At 36.6% G+C, this 23,056-nt stretch overlaps 1 protein-coding gene across 1 annotated transcript in view; it reads left to right on the top strand.

The window, feature by feature from the left end:
- LOC114046110 (collagen alpha-1(IV) chain-like) overlaps positions 1-23,056 on the top strand; it is a 204,058-nt gene that overhangs the window by 161,054 nt on the left and 19,948 nt on the right. The window contains exons 34-46 of the mRNA XM_027866365.1: positions 1,344-1,496; positions 4,505-4,603; positions 4,728-4,817; positions 8,459-8,598; positions 10,831-10,957; positions 11,046-11,126; positions 12,283-12,381; positions 13,380-13,430; positions 15,204-15,389; positions 16,487-16,620; positions 18,858-18,930; positions 20,292-20,363; positions 21,599-21,727. Coding sequence (XP_027722166.1) covers positions 1,344-1,496; positions 4,505-4,603; positions 4,728-4,817; positions 8,459-8,598; positions 10,831-10,957; positions 11,046-11,126; positions 12,283-12,381; positions 13,380-13,430; positions 15,204-15,389; positions 16,487-16,620; positions 18,858-18,930; positions 20,292-20,363; positions 21,599-21,727 — 1,434 coding nt within the window. The remainder of the gene's footprint in view (positions 1-1,343; positions 1,497-4,504; positions 4,604-4,727; positions 4,818-8,458; positions 8,599-10,830; positions 10,958-11,045; positions 11,127-12,282; positions 12,382-13,379; positions 13,431-15,203; positions 15,390-16,486; positions 16,621-18,857; positions 18,931-20,291; positions 20,364-21,598; positions 21,728-23,056) is intronic.

Here is a 23,056-nt window from a genome sequence, read left to right as displayed (position 1 = left end):
GCCTGATCTCCTGCCCAGTACAAGAATCCCATCTACAATATCTTAGAGGGAAGAAATACTTCATTTCAAGAGGTGGCCTCTGTGTGTTGGTGGTGGTATCCTGAGGGGACAATTTAAGAAGCACAACAATTGCCTGGGGTAATTTATAATCCAATTATGAGTTTTGTATAGAAACTGAGCACACAGAATCAACTGAACTCTGTCATGCAGATCTAAGAGAAGATAGGTTTGTTGGGAGCATTTATGTGCTGTTCTGTTCTCTGATCATTCAAATGCATCCTGATAAAAGGAATTCTCTGAATCCTATGGCTTTCTAAGAAGTTTATAGATGAGGTTTTTTTCCTTTGAAAACAATTTTTTTTTCAAATAATGTTTTTGATTTTCTTCATTTTCTAGAAACTCAGTTTTTAAGTAGAAAAGTATTTTTCAAGGTTACCAAAAAAAGCTATTTTTGACAGTAGAAAAATAGTGTTAAATAATCTTTCAATAGTTCCTTAAATTTTAATTTAGTAAGCTTTTAATAAGTTAGATATAGAAATGAATGCTATGGATATTTTAGGAAAGGAGATCAGAGCAAAGAAACTAATAAACCAATTCATTTCTATGAACGTCTTATACTTCAGTAATGTTAAGTAAATGAATAGGGACAGTGACTTTAACAAGCATTTCTACTGGGTCAACTTCTCCTATAGAACCTGGTTATTATGTAGTTATTATATTCAATCCAAAGTTTCTTCAATATATGTGCTCTATCCACTGACATATGTTGCAATTTTCCTCATATCATTATTGGTCAGTCTTTATGAATTACTGTGGCCAGAACATTCATGGCTAATCTTCTGAGTAGGGGCCTCTCTGAACTTAGCTAGTCTTTAGATGACATTTATATTAAGACTTGCCAAACCTTGTACTTCACTGAGACTTTGAGAACCTGAGATAACCACTATGCCATAAGGAAGCATGAATGGAATGGAATAGGACAGAATGGATCAGATACAGACAAAATAACTAGTAATTAAATATTATATAATGCAAACTTATTGAGGCAGCTAGGTGGCGCAGTGGATAAAGCATTGGCCCTGAAGTCAGGAGGACCTGAGTTCAAATCTGACCTCAGACTAACCATTTGACACTTACTAGCTGTGTGACCCTGGGTAAGTCACTTAACTCCAATTGCCTAAAAAAAAAAAAATTAAAAATTAATTAAATAAATAAATAAATAAATAAATAAAGCTTATTCTATCACACACTTGCAGATGAATACATTAGCCTACAAGTGTGTGTCTTTCCAACACTGGGAAGTATCTTTAGCCTAATTCTGGTGTTGTCTTCATTCTCTGTAGGTGACCAAGGTTTCCCAGGTACAACAGGACCCAGAGGTGATCCAGGTTTCAAAGGTGATAAAGGTGATGCTGGTCTTCCTGGACAGCCAGGATCAATGGATCAAGTGGACATGGACAGTATGAAGGGCCAGAAAGGAGATCAAGGAGAAAAAGGTAATATTTCTTTGATTTTGACCTGGAAAAAGGGAGGAGCTTTTAACCCAAAGTACCACAAAATAGACTAGTGTTCTCCCCTCCCCTAACTAGCTAATATTGGCATCAACTTTCATTTTACATAAGTCTTCAAAAAGTAAATATGATTTCTCTTATCTGACAGTACTACAACATATATTTTTTCAAATGAATAATTCTTTTTAAATTCTGTTATTATATCAGAAAATTCAATATTTCAAATTTTAACTTGAGAAAATTAGTACTACTTAGAATAATGTTATTTTCTTAAAATGAAAAAGTGCTACTTTAATTATCTTACTATTTTTAGTTTTCTCATCCCTTAGAAAACTCTCCCTTTAAATGTTATGTTAAATAACTTATCAAGATATAGTTTTGTGGAGGTCAGACCCAAGACAGCAGAATAAGGCAAGAACTCTCCTGAACTCTCCCAAATTCACTTCTAAACAACTATAAAATAATACCTCAAAACAAATTCTGTATCAGCAGAACCAATAAAAGGATGAGATGAAGCAATTTTGTAATGCAAGACAACTTAGAAGGGTGGAAGGAAAGGTCAGTCCAGTCTAGTTGTGCCTGGAGAAATTAGCAGTGAGACTCCATGCCTGTGTAGGCAAGGCAGCATCAAAGACCTATGCCACCAGTGTAGGCTAGCAGCAAGGTCCCATGGTCCTAGCATAATCCAGTAGCAACTGGCTCAGGCCAGTAGTGAGGCTCTGTGCCCCCCAGTGCAGTTGAGCACTGAGGCCCTGGTGCAAGAAGCTTGAGACAGTGCTCCCTCTACCCCAGGAGCACAGCCCAACTTTAAAATAAAGGTAAAAGTCAAGGAATAGACTGAAAAAATGAGAAAGAAAGCAGAAAAAGAGCCTGACTATAGAAAGTTACTATGATGACACGGAAGATTAAAACACAAACTCAGAAGAGGACAACAATGTCAAAATGGCTACAATAAAGAATCAAAGAAAAATGTGAATTGATCTCAGGCCCAGAAAGCACTCTTGGAAGTGAGCAAAAAAGAATTTTAAAAATCAAATAAGAGAGAGAAGAAATATTGAGAAAAGAAATGAAAGCGGTACAAGAGAATTCTGAAAAAAGACTCAGCCACTTACTAAAGGAAGTACAAAAAAATGGAAAAAATATTCAAAAACAACTCCTTAAAAATAAGAATTAGCCAAATGGAAAAATAGGTACAAAAGCTCATTGAAGAAAATAATTCCTTAAAAATTAGAATTGGGCAAGTGGAATCTAATGACTTTATGAGGCATCAAGAAACAATAAAACAAAATCAAAAGAATGAAAAAAACAGAAAAAAAAATGTGAAATATCTCATTGGAAAAAACAACTGACCTGTAAAATAGATCCAGTATAGATAATTTAAGAATTATTGGATTCTCTGTAAGGCATGATCAAAAGAAGAGCCTGAACATCACATTTCAAGAAATTATCAAGGATAATTGATATCCTATAACAAGAAAGTAGAATAGAAATTGAAAGAATTCATTCATCACCTCCTAAAAGAGATCCCAAAATGAAAATGGCCAGGAATATTTTAGCCAAATTCCAGAGCTAGGAGTCTCTGGGTCAAGGATAAAATATTGCAAGCAGCTAGAAAGAAACAATACAAATATCATGGAGCAACAGTCAGGATAATACAAAATTTAGCAGCTTCTAACTTAAAGGATTAGAGGACTGAGAATACAATATTCCAGAGGACAAAGAGCTAGGATTACAACCAAGAATCACCTACCCAGTAAAACTGAGTATAATCCTTCAGGAGGAAAATAGATATTAAATGAAATAGAGGACTTTGTGAAAAGATCAGACCTGAACAGAAAATCTGATTTTAAAATACAAGACTCAAGAGAAGCATGAAGAGGTAGACAAGAAAGAGAAAACATAAGGAATTCATAAGGTTAAATTGTTTACACTCCTACATAGGAAGATTAAACTAGTAACTCTAATGAACTTTGTGACTAGTAGGGCAGTTAGAAGGGATGTACATAGACAGAGAGTATGGGTATAAGTTGATTAGGATGGGATGATATCCAAAAAAACAAAATTAAGGGATGAGAAAGAGGATTGCACTGGGAGAAGAAGGAAGGGAGAATTAGAATGGAGTAAATTCTCTCACATGAAGGAGCATGAAAGAGCTATTACAATGGAAGAAAAGATGGGGAAGTTGTGGGGGTGGCAATGCTTGAACCTTTCTCTCAATTGGAATTGACTCAAAGAGGGAATAACATACACCCTCAGTTGGGTATAGAAATCTATCTTACTCTGTAGGGAAACAGGGGGAGGGAGAGGAATAAGAAGAAGGTAGGAAGTAATAGAAGGGAGGGTGGGTTAGGGGAAGTAGTGGTTAGAAGCAAAACTTTTGTGAGGAGGAACAAGGTGAAAGGAGAGAGGGAGGAGGATAAACTGGAGGGAAATACACAGTAATCACAACTGTGAATATGAATGGGATGAATTCACCCATAAAACAGAAGCAAATAGCAGAGCAGATTCAAAAGCAGAATCCTACAATATGTTATTTACAAGAAATACATTTGAAACAGACACACAGAAGAAAGGTAAGGGCTGGAGAAGAATCTATTATGCTTCAGCTGAAGTTAAAAAAAAAGCATGGGTAAGATATAGTTTTTGCCCTTTTTGCTCCCTTAATTCTATTTTGTAATAGATGAATTAAAAACACATATGGAAATATTTCATAATTAATTATTATAAAGGATGGGGGGCAGGACTGGACCTGTGATTTCACTGATAATAGAATCTCTAAGATAAGGAAACTCCCTCCATCAGTGCAGGTCAGTACCTTAGAGTCTTTAAGAGTTGCCTAGGGCAGAGAAGTCAAATTATTAGTGTTTTGTTTTTGTTTCTAGCACAATGCTTTATAAATAATAGGCAATAAATATTTATTAAATTCTGCTCTCTCTGTGTCTCTGCCTCCCTGCCTCTGCCTTTCTGTCTCTTTTACTACTTGTGATACTCAGGACAAACTGGGCCGATTGGAGATAAAGGCGCCAGAGGAGATCCTGGTACTCCAGGAGTACCTGGGAAGGATGGACAAGCAGGAACTCCAGGCCACCCAGGTATAGGACATCATTTTGGTGCTGCAATGTATATTTTGAGTGTAATGTCAAAGTAATATGTGAATGTTGCTAAAAAATCTTTTGATTTTTTTTGATGTTTTTTTCTCTCTCTTTTTTTTTTAAGGTCCTAAAGGTGATCAAGGTCTTGGGGGATCACCAGGTGCTCCAGGACTACCAGGACCAAAGGGTTCTGTTGGTGGAATGGGCTTGCCAGGTAAATTGTGACCTTGTGAATCTTCTTTGTGGGGCAGCTAGGTGGCGCAGTGGACAGAGCTCTGGCCTTGAAGTCAGGAGGACGTGAGTTCAAATCTAGTCTCAGATACATGACACTAGCTGTGTGACCTTGAGGAAGTCATTTAACCCTAATTGCCTCACAAAGCAAAAAAAAAAAAAAGAGAGAATCTTCTTTGCAGTGCATAATAAAGCGCAATTAATAGTGACAGGACCAGTCCGCCAAATGAAATCATATAGTATAGTCTGGAAAGGAAGAGATCACACTTAAATTCACAAATATATAGTATTTTCATTTATTAATTTACTACCTATTTACAAAGTCAGCATCACTCATGTTGACTTATCACGTTAACTTAAAGAGTATCCCAATACATTGCGAACTTTTTTCTTGAAGTCAGAAAATTAATAGGATGATGAAATTTCCAAAGAAACTATCTTTCCACTGAAAAGAGTTTCCAATTAATTTGAACCTGATTGTTTTTTAATATTGTTTTTATGTATATCATGGTAGCTACTATCTCACTCAATTCTCAACATTCCCTGATTTCTCTCTAGCATTTTTCTCTGTCTTTGACATGCATATTATTTTCATAATGATTTTTATAGAGACAAATCCAGTGCTTTGTCCATTACGTCGTGCTTAATTGTCTATATTTTTTTACAGAATTCAGAGAATTGCCAGGGTCGTTCCAAAGAGAAATTATTTGCTTAGAATCACATAGCTAGTATGTTTCAAAAATAGTACAGGTCTTTCTGACTCAAATCCAATTTTTTATCTCTGTGCCATGTAACAAAGTTTTAGAAAATTGGGACACTGGGTGGGGATGTAACTTGCTGATGGGACTCCTATATCGTGGTGGGGCAAGACTGAAAACTCAGCTTCTCCTGACTCCAAGATTGGCTCTTTGTCCACTAATTCCCTAACTCTTTTTACATAATAGGTGCTTAATAATCAATCTGTGAACACTTATTAAGTGCCTATTGTGTGTCAGGCATAGAATTGAATTCCAATCAAGTTGTCTTTTAGCCTATATTTTCTTTAAATTTTTTTGATGTTTTTTTTGAGACTACTGCTGACAATCATCAGTCACCTTCTCCTTTGTGTCTTATGAACTAGTATATGCTGTAAATAAGCCCTTGGTTCCTTCTGCTTAGTAACAACATGAAATATTTGCTGGCAAACTCTGTTTCTGTGCTCTTTCATCCTCCTCATTGTACCCACTGTTTTGTATTGGTAAAATGTCTTGATGAAGTGGTTATAATCAACATCACTGCCTGTGCTTTTATCCATTTTGGTCTGGTCCAATTACTCTTCTTGACTTCATCTTTTTGGGTTCTATTTCTGCTTTCTTATATGGAACTTCTAATTGGACTTTAGAGCCCAGATATAGTTGTCCCAGTATCATCAACGGAATAGATAACTACCTTTTGTAGCAATCTGGCAAATCCATTCCATATTTGTCATATTAAAGAGATTTACCAGTGTGGATATGCATCAGTAAATCCAGTGGTATTGTCAGCTAATTATTGGTCCTTGGGCAGACACAGGATATTGAAAGCATTATTCATTTCTCACTTGCTGTTAGGTCATATTCAGAAAGCTGTATCTTTCTTTGCAACCTTTGCCTTTTTTTTCCATTGCTACCACTGTGATAACAGGAGAGGGTCACAGAAGACTGAGGGCCATTTTATGCTCAAATTTGTTTCCTGAGTTGCCATGGCAAAAATGAAATAAAAATAAATTATTATAAAGCATGCATACCAGAGACTCTGGGAATGAGTCACTCTGTACTCAGTGAGAATAATCCTCATCCAGCAAATAGATAAGCAGTCCATCTGTTGCTACGACCATAATCAAAGTCTTTTGGCTTGGTAGAACCTATTACAGTTTATCTTCTAATGACCCATATTTTTGTGAAGTCAGGATCACTTCCATATCAAGATAGAGCAAGGAGATAGGATAACTTTAATAGAGATTGCCCTTTGTAAAAGAAGTATAAATTTGTTTTTCATATACAATATATCAATGACCAGTGATGGACTGTTTTACAGACTTGTGACTAAAATTTCTAAAAACTCAACAACAAAAAATAGACATGAAACAGACATGAAACATAAGCTATAATAGAAAAAATTTCCTGGGAAAATAGGATTGAACTGGTTGTTTATTTTATAGCTGTCAATTATTGATTACCCTTTGGTAAATTAGATTCTTTGCTAATATCTTCCATAAAAAAAATTTCATAGTCCTCTGACTTCATCACATGAGGCCTAATAGTTCTTTGACCCAGTTGGAAACTCCAGAACTAACCCAGGCTCAGTCATTAATCCTTCTTTTTGGTCATTTGCTTCAGTGATGTGAACTCTGAAAAGATGATAGTGAGAGATGCAGTTGTTTAGGCCATGGTACACTAACTAGTCTGGATAGTGAATTCCTTTGTCTATGGCATAGTATTGGGAAAATAGTCTGTTAAGTTTTCCATGTCTGTCTAAACTTCTAACCTAAGCATTTTCAGGCAAGGGCATCTGGCATTAAAAACCCAGGGAAACCCTAAGAACAAATAAACTTCTAAGGTGTTTTACTACCTGTTGGATTTTCATACTCATTTTACAGGCTCTCAATTTTCCATATTTCTAATTTTAGACTTTTCTTAGTCTTAACCTTATTGATAGATAAACCTTTGCCTATCTCCATTTGGACATATAGACCTTGAATCTCCCTTTCCATTTCCTGGCTTGTTGCTAAATGATCCCTGAATTGACCTGGCTTTGGTTTGTCATACCTACGTTCAGTTTGCCCTTAGATGTGGCTGATATTGTTGTGTAAAGATTAGGAATCTATTTACTCCCAGGCAGTAAGGTGGTAGAATGGATAGAGTGCAGGACTGAGAGTCAGGAAGAACTGAGTTCAAATCGGGTTTCACAAACCTGTTAGTTCTGTGGCCTGGGGGATGTTGCTTTACCTGGCTGTTTTGGTTTCCTTATCTATAAAATGGGGGTGTTCATAGCATCTCTCACCATTGTTTGTTGTGAGGACAAAATGAGATAATTGTAAAGTACTATATAAATGCTAGCTATTATTACTAATGAATAACCTGAGTTCCCATTGTAGTTAGTTAACTGGGGAATCTGGCCATCTCTGCCTGTCATGATTGTGGTGGCTTCATTATTTTATCTAAAACATGAAATATGAGATTGTAATTTATGGAATTGCGTGAATTGAGATTTAGGAAATAGGCATTTGCATGAAGATTTATGGATAATAAAATACAGGAACTGTTAACAAAACATTTAGCTCTCAAAATGCTAGATTTCCTGTATTTGGATCCAGAGGGCTTGGGTTTTCATCTTGACTCTCTTACTATTACCTATGTGATTTTGCAGAGGTTCCTTGATTTCTCTGAGATAGTTTTCTCATCCGTAAAATGAGGGAGCTGGACCAGATAATCTCTCTAAATTTCCTTCTAGTTTTTATCAGTGAGCCCAAGTAGAAGTTAATGTAACCATCTTGCTACTTCATTCTTGGCTACATTCTTGATACTTCTTTCATTTTTCAATTAAAAATATAAACTTGAGGGTTGGTTCACTAGAGATTGAAAATCCTGTGGCTTGTATTTTTAGGATCACCTGGAGAAAAAGGAGCACAAGGAATCCCAGGCTCTCAAGGTATCCCAGGCTTCCCTGGATTAAAAGGAGAAAAAGGAGTGAAGGGAGAAGCAGGTCGCCCAGGCATTGGGACTCCTGGACTTCCTGGTGAAAAGGTATTTACCATCTTTTGTTTAAGGGCTCACTCCCTTCCACTACATCCCTCATTCTAATATACTAGCTTTGATATTTATTTTTATTAGTATTGACATTCCCTTTATGGATGCAGCTTATACCCCTCTATGCTTACACTAATTGTCCATGTCCAATTGTAAATTTCACCAGATGTATTGAAGATCATCATCTTGGTCTTCATGGATACTAGCGTAGCATTCAAGCTATCTATCCATTTCTTATCTCTTAATCTTACTACATGACTAACATCCTCCTTTTTTGGTTCATACATATTCTTGGTGATATTTAATATGCTAATCATGTATTTGTAAGTCATAACTAATAATGTGCCATAGCCTATTTATATCCACTACGCGTAGAAGCCATTAGTTTTTCAGTGGTTTTCAGTAATTGCTTTTCATTTTGATTCTTCTATCATTTTATAGCCTTAGAAAGTTACCTAAAATCTCTAAGAGTTTAAGCTGCAAAGAAAGTGCCAATATGTGTTGATAGAGGGAGCTTCTTTATCTGGGACCTATATCCTTATCTATATCCTATATCTATATTCCTTATCCTTATCTATATCAATAAAATTACAAGTCTAGTTTTTATCCCTAACCCATGACCTTAGTGTTCTATGATGGCATAGTCATATAGCATCACTGGGAGAATCAATGCTAAAAAGATTTTTTTTTTGACTGGTGTTTTTTTTTCCTGTAGCAGAGAGTAATCTGGGATATAAACAAGTTTTGTATTATATATAGTCTTTGTTTATTTTATATTAAATTGATTTTAGTGTATAGTACTTTCCCTCACACACATAAATAAAATTTCAGAAATTTTGATGGTAGATTAATGACTAGGGAGAGAATAATTGATTGAAGACAGAAAAAATAATTATGTGTCATTTAAAATGGAGGTATAGATAATGGATGAAAGGTAGAGTAAAAAAGGAAGGGTCTGGTCATTTTTTTCTAAGGTGCTAGATATGTCTCTTGTATATTAATAAGAAGTGGATTCTTCATGTGAAAATAAAATCATCTGATGCTGCTGCCGTTAATAATTTGCTCATAAACATCCACTTTGAGGTAGGCAGTGTAATACAATCTCCCATTTGACAGATGAGGCTGGGTGATGTAGTGACTTGCTATGATCACACCTGGTAAGTGTCAGAGTCAAGATTTGAATCCAGATCTCCTGACCCCAAATCCAGTGCTCTTTCCATTTCAGAATAAGAGCAGTAGAGGCAGTTGGTGGCTCAGTGGATAGAGCACTGGCCCTGGAGTCAGGAGGACCTGAGTTCAAATCTGGCCTCAGACACATAATACTTCCTAGCTGTGTGACCCTGGGCAAGTCACTTAACTCCAATTGCCTCACTTAAAAAAAAAAAAAGAATAAGAGCAGTAATACTTGCCATTTGTGTAATGCTTTACTAAATATTTGAGACACCTCATCTCATTTAATCCTAGCAGTAGGTAGGGTAGGTACCAGCATCCTCAGGAAACACAAGGTTCCAAGAGGTCAATGACAATAAGAAATATCTATTAAGGACCTAGAATGTGCAGAATGTGTAGGAGATAAAAACAGTGAATAATGATATATAGTATTTGAATTGCTTTCATGTTTGCAGAGTGTTTTACATTTCTTGTTTCGTTGATTCTCAAAACCCCATGAAGTAGGTCTCTTCATCCTGGTTTTTACAGATAAGGAAAATGAAACTGTCTGAACCTTGTCTGGCCTCATACAGCTAATATATTTCTGAGGCAAGATTTGAATTCAGGGGGGCAGCTAGGTGGCGCAGCAGAAAGAGCACTGGCCTTGAATTCAGGAGGACCTGAGTTCAAATCCGGCCTCAGACACAAAACACTTATTAGCTGTGTGACCCTGGGCAAGTCACTTAACCCCAATTACCCAGCAAAAACAAAAACAAACAAACAAACAAACAAAAAAAGATTTGAATTCAGGTCTTCCCAAGTCTATCACTCTATCTAAGCTAGCTTACTGCCTCATAAAAAGTCTAGTTATGACAGTATCTGTCTTCAGTGAGCTTATGGTCTGGCAGTGTGGACTCTAAGACTTGTTGCAAGACTCACATCTAATAAGTGGCAGACCCAAGCCACTTGTTTCAATTCCACCGCAGCCGTCTCTTCAGCAAAAGGTCAGGAAATGCTGGTGTGGGAACTCCTACTCTCAAATGTGAACTCAAATGTGTGCGTTTTTTTCCTTGCTTACAGGGAGACCCTGGACCTTCAGGTTTTCCAGGAAGGCCCGGAGAGAAGGGAGAGAAGGGAAGCCCCGGGATCCCGGGGATGCCTGGTCCCCCGGGTCCTGGAGGATCTCCTGGGAATGTTGGTTATCCAGGCAAGTGGAAGAAGGCCTTCTTTCTGAATTTGGGGATTAAAATGAACAAGAAGTCAACAAAATTAAAGGGGCCTCTTATTTTCATTAGGGAGCCCTGGAATACCTGGAGAGAAGGGTGACAAAGGACTTCCTGGTTTGGATGGCGTTCCTGGAGTTAAAGGAGATGCAGGTAGAGAACGACTCTGAAAACACAAGCTTGGAATGGATGCCATGTGATGTCCCTAAAAAATGGGGGCATAATTAGTATTGACAATATTGATAGATGTCTTTGTAATTGTGATTTGGTCATAAAGTTTTTTTTAATGGTTTGCATTAATCACCATCAGATTCTCAGGAGGATAACAGAATCAAAGAAGGAAGGAGAGAAACAAACATTTATTAAGTGCCTACTGTGTGCCAGGCACTGTTCTCAGTGCTTTACAAATATTATCACAACAACCCTGAGAGGAAGGTGTTATCATTTATCCCCATTTTACAGTTGAGGAAAATGAAGCAGATAGTGGCTAAATGGTTTATCCAGGGTCACAGAGTTAGTAAGTTTCTGAAGCTGGTTTTGAACTCAGGTCTTCCTGATATGATGCGTGGCACTCTATCTATTAAGTCACCAAGAACATCAAATATCAAAACCTGAAAGGACTTTAACAGTTACATAATCCAAAACCCTCATTTTATAGGTAGGAAACTGAGGCAAAGAGAGGGAAAGTGACCAGTGCCACAGTTTGTTAGTAGCTCATTCCTAGATCTCATTTCTCTTTTTCTCATATTGCCCACCAGCTTGGTTCATTCAATTCTAGATTTTGCTATGCTTTTAGTGTTGGATGTCTGAACCCTCATCACTTTTTGAAGGTTTCCACATGCATTTACAAATGTACTAAGTCTTGCCCTACTTGGCCTCAATGGTGTGAGGGACTCCTAGATGTGGAAAATTTTGTCACTTATGGAGATTTAATTTATAAATTTCTAGCATTTATACAACTCTTAGAGAAGTTGTATGGGGGCCCCGAAGGGTTAAGTGATTTCCCCAGCATCACAAGACTAATATGTTCTAGAGGCAGGTCTCTGAGACTCTAAGCCCATGTCTCTATCCATTGTGCCAGGCTTCCTTTCCCACTGCACTTAAGTAGTGATGTAAAGAGGGGTTGGGAGGAGGAGCAGGGAGGGAAGAAGAATGACTATTTGTAGACATGATGGACAAAAGAGAATTATGAATTGTACCTTTTATAAGATTTGGAGCAACTGATTAATTTGCTTTGAGACTGAGGTTAGTGACCCAAGAATCTGATAACTCCAGAGTGAGTTGTGGAACATTTCTTCTTCTTTGTTAGGTCAGCCTGGCCTTCCAGGTCCAGCAGGTCCAAGTGGCCAAAAAGGTGAACCAGGTGGTGATGGAATTCCAGGATCAGCTGGTGAGAAGGGTGAACCAGGTATGTGCCCTAACCCACTGATTTTTTTTCCTTTCTGTTCATTTGAAACATATATTCCAACACATGTGCCTACCCAGTTTCCTCTCACATACCAGAATTACTTGTGGGGGATCTTTACCTATTGCCTTCAGTCTGGAAGACTTCAAGGTAGAAATGTTTCCAGATCACAAATTAAAATCTTAAAACACATTTACAGGGTCTCAGGAGCAAACTCAAAAGCAGAAGAAATGGTATAATGGTTTAGGATTGCTACATTTCTTCTATTCATCTTCTTCCCTTATTCCCTGTGTTTATACCAATGGTTTTCCGTCTTCCTTCTCTACCAATTTTCATACAGATTTAGTTACTTCTTGGTTTTGGTAATGGGAGCTTAGTTGGATGTGATATAATAATAATCACTATAGGTTATTCATGGTACAGGTCTTTATACCTCTTACCTGAAAGGTGTTAGATGATTACCTATGAAAGAATATAAAATTCCAAATTCCTTAGATATTTTGATCCTTTTGCAATTATAGATCCCAAACTCTCTCTCCTTTCTGGTTCTGTGTTATTCTTGGCCACATCTTCCCATAATTTCCCATAATTTCTACATAGAAGTTCCATCCAATATACTGAAGACTTTCTGGTTCTCTGGATACCTCTGGGGTATCAGTATGGCATCCAGGCTTTCTCTCTGCCATTTCTCATTCTCATTACATGATTGGCCCAACTCCTTTTCCAGTCATATATGCCCTTCTTATTGTCTTTTATGCTATCTTTAAGTAGCACAAAATAATTTGATATTATTGAATTTCAAATATATAGTCAAAGGGTTTGTAATAACAAATTGTGGAATAAGGAATTTTACCGATCAGATGCAATTAGTTAATTGATGAGTATCCTACAGAGTGAACTCAACTTGTATATTATTGCTAGTCTTTATTGGAAGGACAAATTGGTTTTTTTAAAAGTAGAATACAACTTTGATTCTCACTATTTCAATATTTCCCTTATAGGTCTTCCAGGAAGAGGACTTCCAGGATTTCCAGGTTCCAAAGGAGATAAAGGTAATAGTTACTGAATGTGGACTCCTTTAGAATGTATTCTTGTTTTTACACTAATTTATATCAACAGAGTTGGAGGTAAGAAATTTGCAAGACTCAGCTAGTCAGTTTCTGTTCCATTGGCAGCATCTTGGACTTGAGAGATAAGTAGCTTCTTGGGGTGCAATGTCCTGCAAGGCATTTGTTGTTTAATTCATGGATTGGAATGGTGTCGGTTATTGGTTAGAGATTCTGCTTCTATTTTTTTTAAACTAATTGAATGAATTCTACTAGCTAGGAAAATATCACATATGTGTGTATACATGTACGTGCATAGTATATGTATATGCAATTTTGAATTATATCCATATCTTTATAAGAAACATCCTAAATGAGAAAATAGGACATATCAAAACTTGAACAAAAGGCTGCTACTACACAAACAACATTTATGGAGTCCTCCTTCATGCAAGGAACTGAACATGCTAAAGTTACAAAGAAAAACATTTTAAAATAATCCCACTATTCATCGATACCAGTAAATACAAGTGACAAAACACACAGAGGTCAATGTAGTCACCTATAGCATTCAGAGATGTGATTGTGAAATAATAGATTCTAAGTAATTGTGGAGCTGGAAGGAGAGTTCATGTCATAGTAACAGCTCACATTTATATAGTGCTGTAAGACTTGCAAGGTGCTTGCCTCACTGCCACATAAAAAGGAAGGTACTGCATGTGTTATTCCCATTTCATAGATGAGGAAACTGAGGCTCAGTGAGTTGGGATAATTTGTCCAGGGCACCATTTGCTAATTGTTGTACTTATTAAAATGCCAAACACTGGATTAGATGAATATGGGAATATTCATGATGGAGGTGAAAAATGAATAACATTTTGAAGAAGAGAGATGCAAGAACCAGAGAACTTTTGCTCTCAACTGGTTCCATAAGCTCTCCCTAGAGTGAGCTCAAACCTTTTGTGCTGGGTATCAATTGGCTTTGCTCTTGTGAATTCCCTGGACCAGGGATGACAGGATGGCCTAGGTTTGGGCTTACTCCATTGCTGTGTCTTCCTTTAGTCAAGCCCATTCCAAATTGGAGAACTTCTTTGAATAGGTACCTCTTAGGGCTATTGAAGTATTGAATGGCTACAGGATAGGGCAATGAATGAGGCACCCTGCTATTGTTTTGGTAGTAAGTTGGAGCTACACAGAAGGGGAATCCAAGTGATCACATACAATGTGCTGTAACAGATTGCCCCTATAATATATTGTGTTTTTTATTCATTACCTTTTATTGATATTAGGGACCATATAGTGTCAGTAATTTCTGTATTTCATTCCTTTTCTTTTAAAATAATATCTAAAATACCTGAAATAATCTCAGAATTTTAGCAGGCAAATTTGGAGGAATGCATTCATAAACACTGAAGGATATTCCTCTCTAGAAGTGATACTTTTATTGATCTAGCCATGCCATATTCATATATACATCAATAATCTTTTGATAGAAATGTAACCATAAAATAAATGAGTAAGTGGGATATACCCAGGTGCTTGTTATTCTATGCTTATTTTCTAGAGATGATTATGGAGTGAAATTAGAACGTTTGGTGTAAAATGAAGGGAAAATTGGTGGAACACCTGCTTACTTAATGGGGTCCTTCACTGAGTTCACCCATGGGCAGCATGCTGGTAGATCATGAGAAAAATGCTACATGAAAAGTTTAATAGATTGGGCCAGACAATATTTATGTATTGAATTGTATCATTGTTAACAAATTTCTTGTTGTTTAGGTTCCAAGGGCGAGTTGGGTTTCCCAGGATCAGCAGGGAATCCAGGAATTCCTGGACCCAAAGGAGAACCAGGATTTATGGGTCCTCCAGGTCCCCCAGGGCAACAGGGATTGCCTGGAGTACCTGGCCGAGCGGTGGAGGGTCCCAAAGGAGATAGAGGTCCACAAGGTCAACCTGGCATACCAGGTAAGTAGATGTTGAACTACATTTTGTTCATATTGGAGCTATGAGCATAAAAAGTGCTTATAGTCCCTAGGACCATATTTCTTTCAGTTGAATTCTGATTAGAGTTTTAACATATACAAGTATTAAGGTACTGAAATATATTTTAATAAACCTTAAAATTCCATTAAAGAGTATAGATAGAGAGAATGAAAGAAGGGAAATGATTAGAACACACTCCAGAATATTTGACATCTTCTGTATTAATTTTCAAGTTTTACCTATGGTTGAATATATTTTAGCAACCATTTTATTTTGTCAACGTGTAATAGAAGTGACAGATCTGGTGTCAGTGAGCATGAAGTACCTAAGTTGAGTCAATAAGCATTAAGTGTCTACAATGTGCCAGGTTCTGTGCTAAGTGCTGGGAATACAAAGAAAGGCAAATAATAACCTTCCCTTCGCTCAAGGAGCTGACAACCCCCTAGGGAAGACAATATTGAATCAACTATGTACAAACAAGAGCATAAATTAAAGATAATGTCAGAAGGAAGGCACTAGCATTAAGGTAGATGGGGAAAGGCTTCTTCTAGAAGGTGGGATTTTAGGTGGACCTTGAAGGAAGCCTGGAGAACCAAGTGGCAGAGATGAGTAGAGAGTATGGAGAACAGCCAGATACAGAGTTACTTGTGAGAGGAACAGCTAGGAGGTCAGTGTCACTGGATTGTAGAGTACATGGAGGGCAGTAAAATATAAGAAGATTGTAAAGGCAGGAAGGGGCCCAAAACTATTTTATATTTGATCTTGGTGGTAATAGAAAACAACCAGAATTTGTTGACTAGGGAGGTGAGATGGTCAGGACTGTTCTTCAGGAAGATCAGTTTGACAGCTATAGAAATATATTAGCAATTTTGTGAGTCAGGCTTTCTGTTTTCTTTGAAATCTGTAACTTTTACCCTGATTTTTGGTGGGCTTGTGGTAAGTTACTTTTTGATATGATCAGACATTGTGATATTAGGTATGAGGGTAGAAATGACATGAAAGGAACCATATACAGGTGCTAACTTCACTCAGCTGTGTAAAACTTATTAGAAATTTACATGCTTTTTAATCTTTTTCAGGTGTTCCTGGACCCATGGGTCCTCCAGGCCTCCCAGGACTTGATGGAGCAAAAGGAGAAAAAGGAAATCCAGGTTGGCCAGGAACCCCAGGTGCTCCAGGAGCTAAGGGAGACCCAGGATTTCAGGGAATGCCTGTGAGTTACTTTAAGTATATTATCTATAGTTCAGTAGTGTAAATTTCACTAGTTGCCTCCTAAACATTCTACAGGTCCTCCCTACTAATCTTGGGGTTAGACCACCCTCCTTTTCTTCATCTGATTCTATCATGTATAAATCTGCACCTTTCTCTCTCATTAACATTCCACTTCCTGGGCAAATATATTTCTCATGTTGTTTGACTTCTCTATACACTATTGGCAAGATAGTAGATAAATCTTAGAAAATATTTTGATATTTGATTCCATGTAATTATTAAGAGGGAGGAAAATTAGTGTTAGAAATTATATTTTTGTAAGGTTTTCCTCTATGCCTAGGGGAAAAGAAAACCACAAAATTGGTGGGTAAATTTAGTGGATTAAACCAACCATAGCATAATTATTAGCTTTATAAAGTCAGTCATCTAGTTAGCAAGCATTCATTAAGCACTTACTATGTGCCAGGCACTGTGCTAAGCACAGGGAATACAAAGTAAGGTAAAAACACAGTCCCTGCTCACCTTCTAACTAGGGAGACAACATATATGTAATTTTAGACATACAAGATATATAAAGAACTAATTCTGTAAAATTGATCTTTTCTAGTTAGCTCCTATTATAGACTGACAAGTCCAGTATATAGGAGAAAGGATAAGAAATAAAATCTGTCTTGACTTAAATAAAACTTCAGGAAAGACCTCAGGAGCAACACATGTCAAGTTGTAGGAGTTTTGCATTCACTAATATACAAATCACTAAATACTACATATATTGCTTAGGCTGTTATAATGACAGATTACCTTTTGAGGGAGGGGGTGGTATTTGTAGTATTCGGACACCTCAGTAAATCACATTTGCTCAAGGTGGTGGTTATAGGAGGTATGGTTTGATAGTCTATTCAAATCAATGGCTTAATGACTCATAGTATGACTTTTGGCTTACAGATAATATGTAGGTATGTATATTTCACACCCACATATATGTCTACATGTAAATATTATAGAAACTAAAAGGAAAATGTGTTTCATTTACTTTCATTTTGACGTCCGTCTTTGTTTCATGGGTTGCCATGAACAAAGAATTTACTATTTACTGTCCAGTCGATAGGTAATGAGCTTTTCCATACTTAGGCTATTATTTGTACTGCAGACATAGTCTGGAACCACCATCTTTACAGCTTCTTTGAACCTTCTTGTATCTTGCTGGCATAGCTTTTAAGAATTCAGGTTCTTTTCCATGCCATGATGAGGCATTTTGGAGTAAGACTTGTATCCAGCTATATTAAACGATAAGCATGATGCAAGGTAGTAAGAAAATACAAAGCATTATTAACCCTAGTTTGTCAATAGCAAATTCTAGGTTCAATGTCAAGGGGAGATGTTAAATTATTGAATAAGAATTCCTAATCTTGATGTACTACTTGCTCAAAAAATGTTGGCATTTTTCTGATGGATCAGTACCAGATAAAAGACTTATGAATAATTTGGGCATGTCAGCAGCTTTGGCTACCTGCAGTTGCAATAACCACTTTAAATTCATTCCTGTTATTATAAAGCTTGTATATTTTTCACTATATGTTGAATATGTATTGTGAGATTGCAATATGTATGAATATATTTATAGGCTGGTTATTGTTGTATTACAGTTGCCTAGTGATGTAAGTGTGTGTAATTTGTCAGTTATTCATATATTCCTGCTTTTCTTCTATCTGTAACTTACAAATATAATTATCATCCTGTAGAGTCTGCCAACAAATATTAAGGAATCTTTCTGCATATTATTTTTGTTATGGCATTTTTCTATGAAAGCAAAGTAGAGAAACAAATCTGTGTAAGAAGCAGTAAATTTTTTCATATATTATTACCCATGACCTGGAAATAGAATACATATTGAAATAGCTAGAAAGTGAGACAATATTTTAAAATTCATGATATTCATTTTAAAAAAGAAGACAACCTTTTTATATCATCCTCCTTTCTTTTCTTCATCTCTTCCAAAATATCATCCTCCTTTCTTTTTATATCATCCTCTTTTCTTTTCTTCATCTCTTCCAAAATATCATTTTCCAAATAACATTTGAAACTTAATTTTAGAAACAATACTGAATTTGAATTTTGGGAGCAAAAAAATCAGCCTCCTGATTCTCGTAGGTTATTTGCCAGTATAACCTACTGCAACCTATTGTAACTCTGCCAAGTAACTCCTGCCCAATGACTGCTTCCATCTTTTTCCCTAAGGGTATTGGTGGTACACCAGGAATCACTGGTTCTAAGGGTGATATGGGACCTCCAGGTGTTCCAGGATTTCAAGGTAAGTAACAGTCGAATGATATTCTGTTTCAATTTCTACAAATTTTCCCAGTCATAGTTAAATTAGCAATAAGTAGCACTTGCAGATTTATAGCATAAGAACTAGGTGACTTGTTCTACAATTTTGTTTATTTATTTTTTTCAGTCCAAAGGATCATGTGTTGTGGTAGCCAAAGGTTGCCATATTTCTTTGCTTGTAATCAGGGCCATACCTTGTTACACTTATACCTCAATGTAGATGAAGATGTTTCCATTGACTCCATTGAATCCATAACATTCTTTTAGAATCTTTTTATATTATTTTCAAAATTATACTTTCTGATTCTAATTAAGAATGGCTTATTATGGGAGCCAAAGAGTTCATAATATTTTCTTCTATTTTGTGAATATTAAAAAATAATAGCATAATAAATATGTTCCCTGAATTTTCCTTAGTCTTAAAAATTGAACAGAATTCTAGATAATGATCATACTTCACATGCTCACAAATGAAGTGCCAGTGTTTCATAAAACCAACATGTATTTCAAAATAGATAAAATTCAGAAATTCATTTGCAGAAACTCAGGGCACGAATGTTGTTAGTTGTTTCAATCATGTCTGATTCTTCATGACCCCATTTGAGGTTTTCTTGTCAAAGATACTGGAATGGTTTGTCATTTCCTTCTTTAGCTCCTTTTACAGATGAGGAAACTGAGGCAAACAGTGTTCAGTGACTTGCCCAGGGTTGTTCAGCTAGTAAGTGTCTGAAGCCAGATTTGAACTTAGAAATTCTTTCCTGACTTCAGGCCCAGCACTCTCTCCATTGTGCCACCTAGCTGCCTTAGGGCACAAATAGCATTATTTGTTACTTATTTTTACTATTCATAACATTATTTATTATTTCGAGCCAAAGAACTCATCCTAGCCTGATAGCCAGCCTACAGCTATAATGTAAAGAATATTGGATTTGGAGTAAAATGACCTAAGTTCATATCTTGATTCTGCCTTTTACAGGCTAGTTATATGACCTTGGGCTAGCCCTTAAAAGGTTCTTGGCCTCAGTTTCCTCATCTGTAATATAACCAAGTACAACTCTATGACCTCTAAGATCTCTTCTGCCTTTAAAATGTGTGTTGTCATACTTAGCTATGGTAGGCCTCAGTGAGAAGGCACCTCCCATCACCAGGAATACATCTGAAGCCTTTCATGTATGGTAGAACATGCTAGAAGAGCTTGTGTCCTCCTTATGTAGCCTTTGATGACCCAAGGTTGCTCCCATACCATGAAGAGGCATTGGGGTAGAAAGGATTACCTTTTCATGTTGGGAAGTTTTAAAGAAAAGACTTTCTTTTGTACTTGAATATTTTTTCTTTGCTTTCTAGGTGCCAAAGGTTCTACTGGCCTTCAGGGACTCAAAGGAGATCAAGGAGATCAGGGATTCCCAGGTTCAAAAGGTAGGGGCATTTGTCATGAGTCCAGCATTTACTAAGGGTCTGTCTTGGGCACTGTACAGGACTACAAAGGAAACTCAAGACATGGGCTTTTCCTATTAGGGAATTTATATTTAAATGGTGAAATAAAGCACAAATGAAGGAAATTATTTAAGAATAACAGTTACAAAGCCGTTATAAAGACCTAATCAGCAGATCTCCATGTGGTATGTGGTAGGATTCTATTTCTGGATCTCTGCTGTTCAGCATTTTTATAAATAATTTGAAAGAGACACAGAGAAAATATTTGTTAAATTTGCAACCGACAAAAATTTGTGAAGATTGGCTAATATGACATGACAAAATCAAGGTTAAAATTGTGATAAGGTTAGAATTCTGGTCCAGAACTAACAGGATAAAACTAAACAGTAATATATGCAAAGTTCTGTTCTTAAGTTTAAGAAATCATCTGAACAAGTACATGAAAATTTCATAAGAAAATGACCTAATTTTCATTGACTTCAAGTCAACAATATGACATAGCTACTAAAAGAAGCTAAACTTGAAACTTAGGCTGAATTAAGAAGAAATGTCATATCAAATCAAGAGAGATAATAGTCCCCTTGCATCTAGATCATTGTGTTCAATTTTGAGCACGGCATTTTTAAAAAGGGCATTGGCAAATTGGAACTATTTAGAGAAAGACAATTAGAATGGTGAAAGATCTAGAAGCTTTTATGAGGAAGGAACTGGGGATGTGTGGCCTAAAGAAGAGAAGACTTGAGAAGGTTTGTAATCGGTGTTTTCAGTTATTTTGATGACTATTGTAAGGAAGAAAGATTAGGTAATCTGTGTCGCTAAAAGAGGCTGACTTGGGAAGAGCATAAGCAACTTCAACTTAATACAATGAAGAACTTTGTAACAATTAGGCTGTTTAGATTTGTAAATTTGCTCTTCACTACTGTAAATGTTTAAATAGAAGCCAACGACCACTTCTCAAGGATATTATAGAAGAGGTTCTTTTATTTGTGGGAAATTGGACTAGATTACCTTAAAATTCCTGCCAAACCCTGTCTGATTTGAAGCTCAAAAACTGAGACGAGAATGAAGAAGAAAGTTAAGGTTTAATATCTAAGTTCTAGGAGAACTAATTTTAAGGTTTTGAGAAAATCATTATATTTGGGCTATATTTAGCCCTAACCTTTTTGTAGGTAGGCTCGACAGTTAAACATTTCTCACTGTACTATTAATTCTTCCAGGTCTTCCAGGACCACCTGGTCCTCCAGGCCCTTACAGCCTAATCAAAGGAGAGCCAGGTATCCCTGGTCCTGAGGGGCCAGCAGGGCTTAAAGGTCTTCCAGGCCCTCCAGGTCCTAAGGGACAACAAGGTAAGAAATTTGTGTGTGCGTGTGTATGCGTGTATGTGTGTGTGTCTGTGTGTGTGTCTGTGTGTTTGTAATATTGGGGAGTATATGTGTATCCATTTCTGTATCCTCCTCCATGACTTTCGTTTTATAGCCAATACATATAAAAACAAAACTGTGTACTGTAAAAACGACCAATTGGTTATGAATTTTCTTTTCAAGTCTAAATTTCTATTAAGACCAACCAGAGTTTTCCAGGGGAGTCCTTTTGGATCCAAACTGTAGGAAAAGGGAAGCCAATTCAAATTGACTACCTTCTGATCAGAAAAAAGAAATAAAAGAAGTTATTTAACTCCATTACCAAATTATCCATAGGTGGAATTAATATTCTCAAATATTGTCTAGAAGCCATAATGACTTGTTACCAGTGTCTGAGTTTTATTCTTCATCAATGCACACTCAGTGAGTTCATGCCAACCTTTCCCCAATCTCATTTCAGAGATATATTTCACATTTTAATGATAGATCAAGGTAAGAGAAAGGGAAAGAAAGGAAGGAAGGAAGGAAGGAAGAAAGAAAGAAAGAAAGAAAGAAAGAAAGAAAGAAAGAAAGAAAGAAAGGAAGGAAGGAAGGAAGGAAGGAAGGAAGGAAGGAAGGAAGGAAGGAAGGAAGGAAGGAAGGAAATGAAAGAAAAGAAGAAAGGAAGGAAGGAAAAAGGAGTGACCTAGAATGTATTAAGTGCTTACTAAGTGCCAGGCACTGTTTAAGCACCGTGAATAGAAACAGAACAAGCAAGACAGTTCCTGCCCTCAAGGAGTTTATGTTCTCAAGAGAGAAGACACAACATTTAGAGAGGAGATGGAAAGCAAAAGTAGGAGGAAGGCAGAGTTAAGGCGTCTTGAGGAGGTAGTTAATAATCTATACTAATAGAAGAGGAGTTCCCTGTCGACAAAGTTTTCACTCCTTCCTCTTGTGCACCAAAGGAAGAAAAGTCAAACCTTCAGAACACCATTTTGCTAAAGGCTGCCTTAATAGAATATTAACAATCTCCAGAAATCTTTCCTTCAACCTTTACTTTTAGTAGCCTCTTATCTCAGAATGAACCTACTATGCTGTATGGAAATACTCTGCAAGGAACAAATGAAATGAAACACATAACGTGCTTTATAAACTTTAAATGCTGGCTATTGTTGTTGCTGATGTCAGTGCTACCGTTGTTGATTGACTCTGGTTGGAGCACATATTCTATTAAGGAAGGAAAGTTGGTAGATGGAATTTCAGGTCAATTTTGACCTTATACATGACACCCTGAAAGGGGAAAGATCTGGGGCCAGACATTTCACAATGGAATAA

This window comes from Vombatus ursinus, unplaced genomic scaffold (assembly GCF_900497805.2).
Source record: "Vombatus ursinus unplaced genomic scaffold, bare-nosed wombat genome assembly UNPS02014781.1, whole genome shotgun sequence".
NCBI lineage: Eukaryota > Metazoa > Chordata > Mammalia > Diprotodontia > Vombatidae > Vombatus > Vombatus ursinus.
The sequence above is the reverse complement of the archived record's forward strand: the minus strand, read 5'-3'. Positions and strand labels throughout refer to the sequence as shown.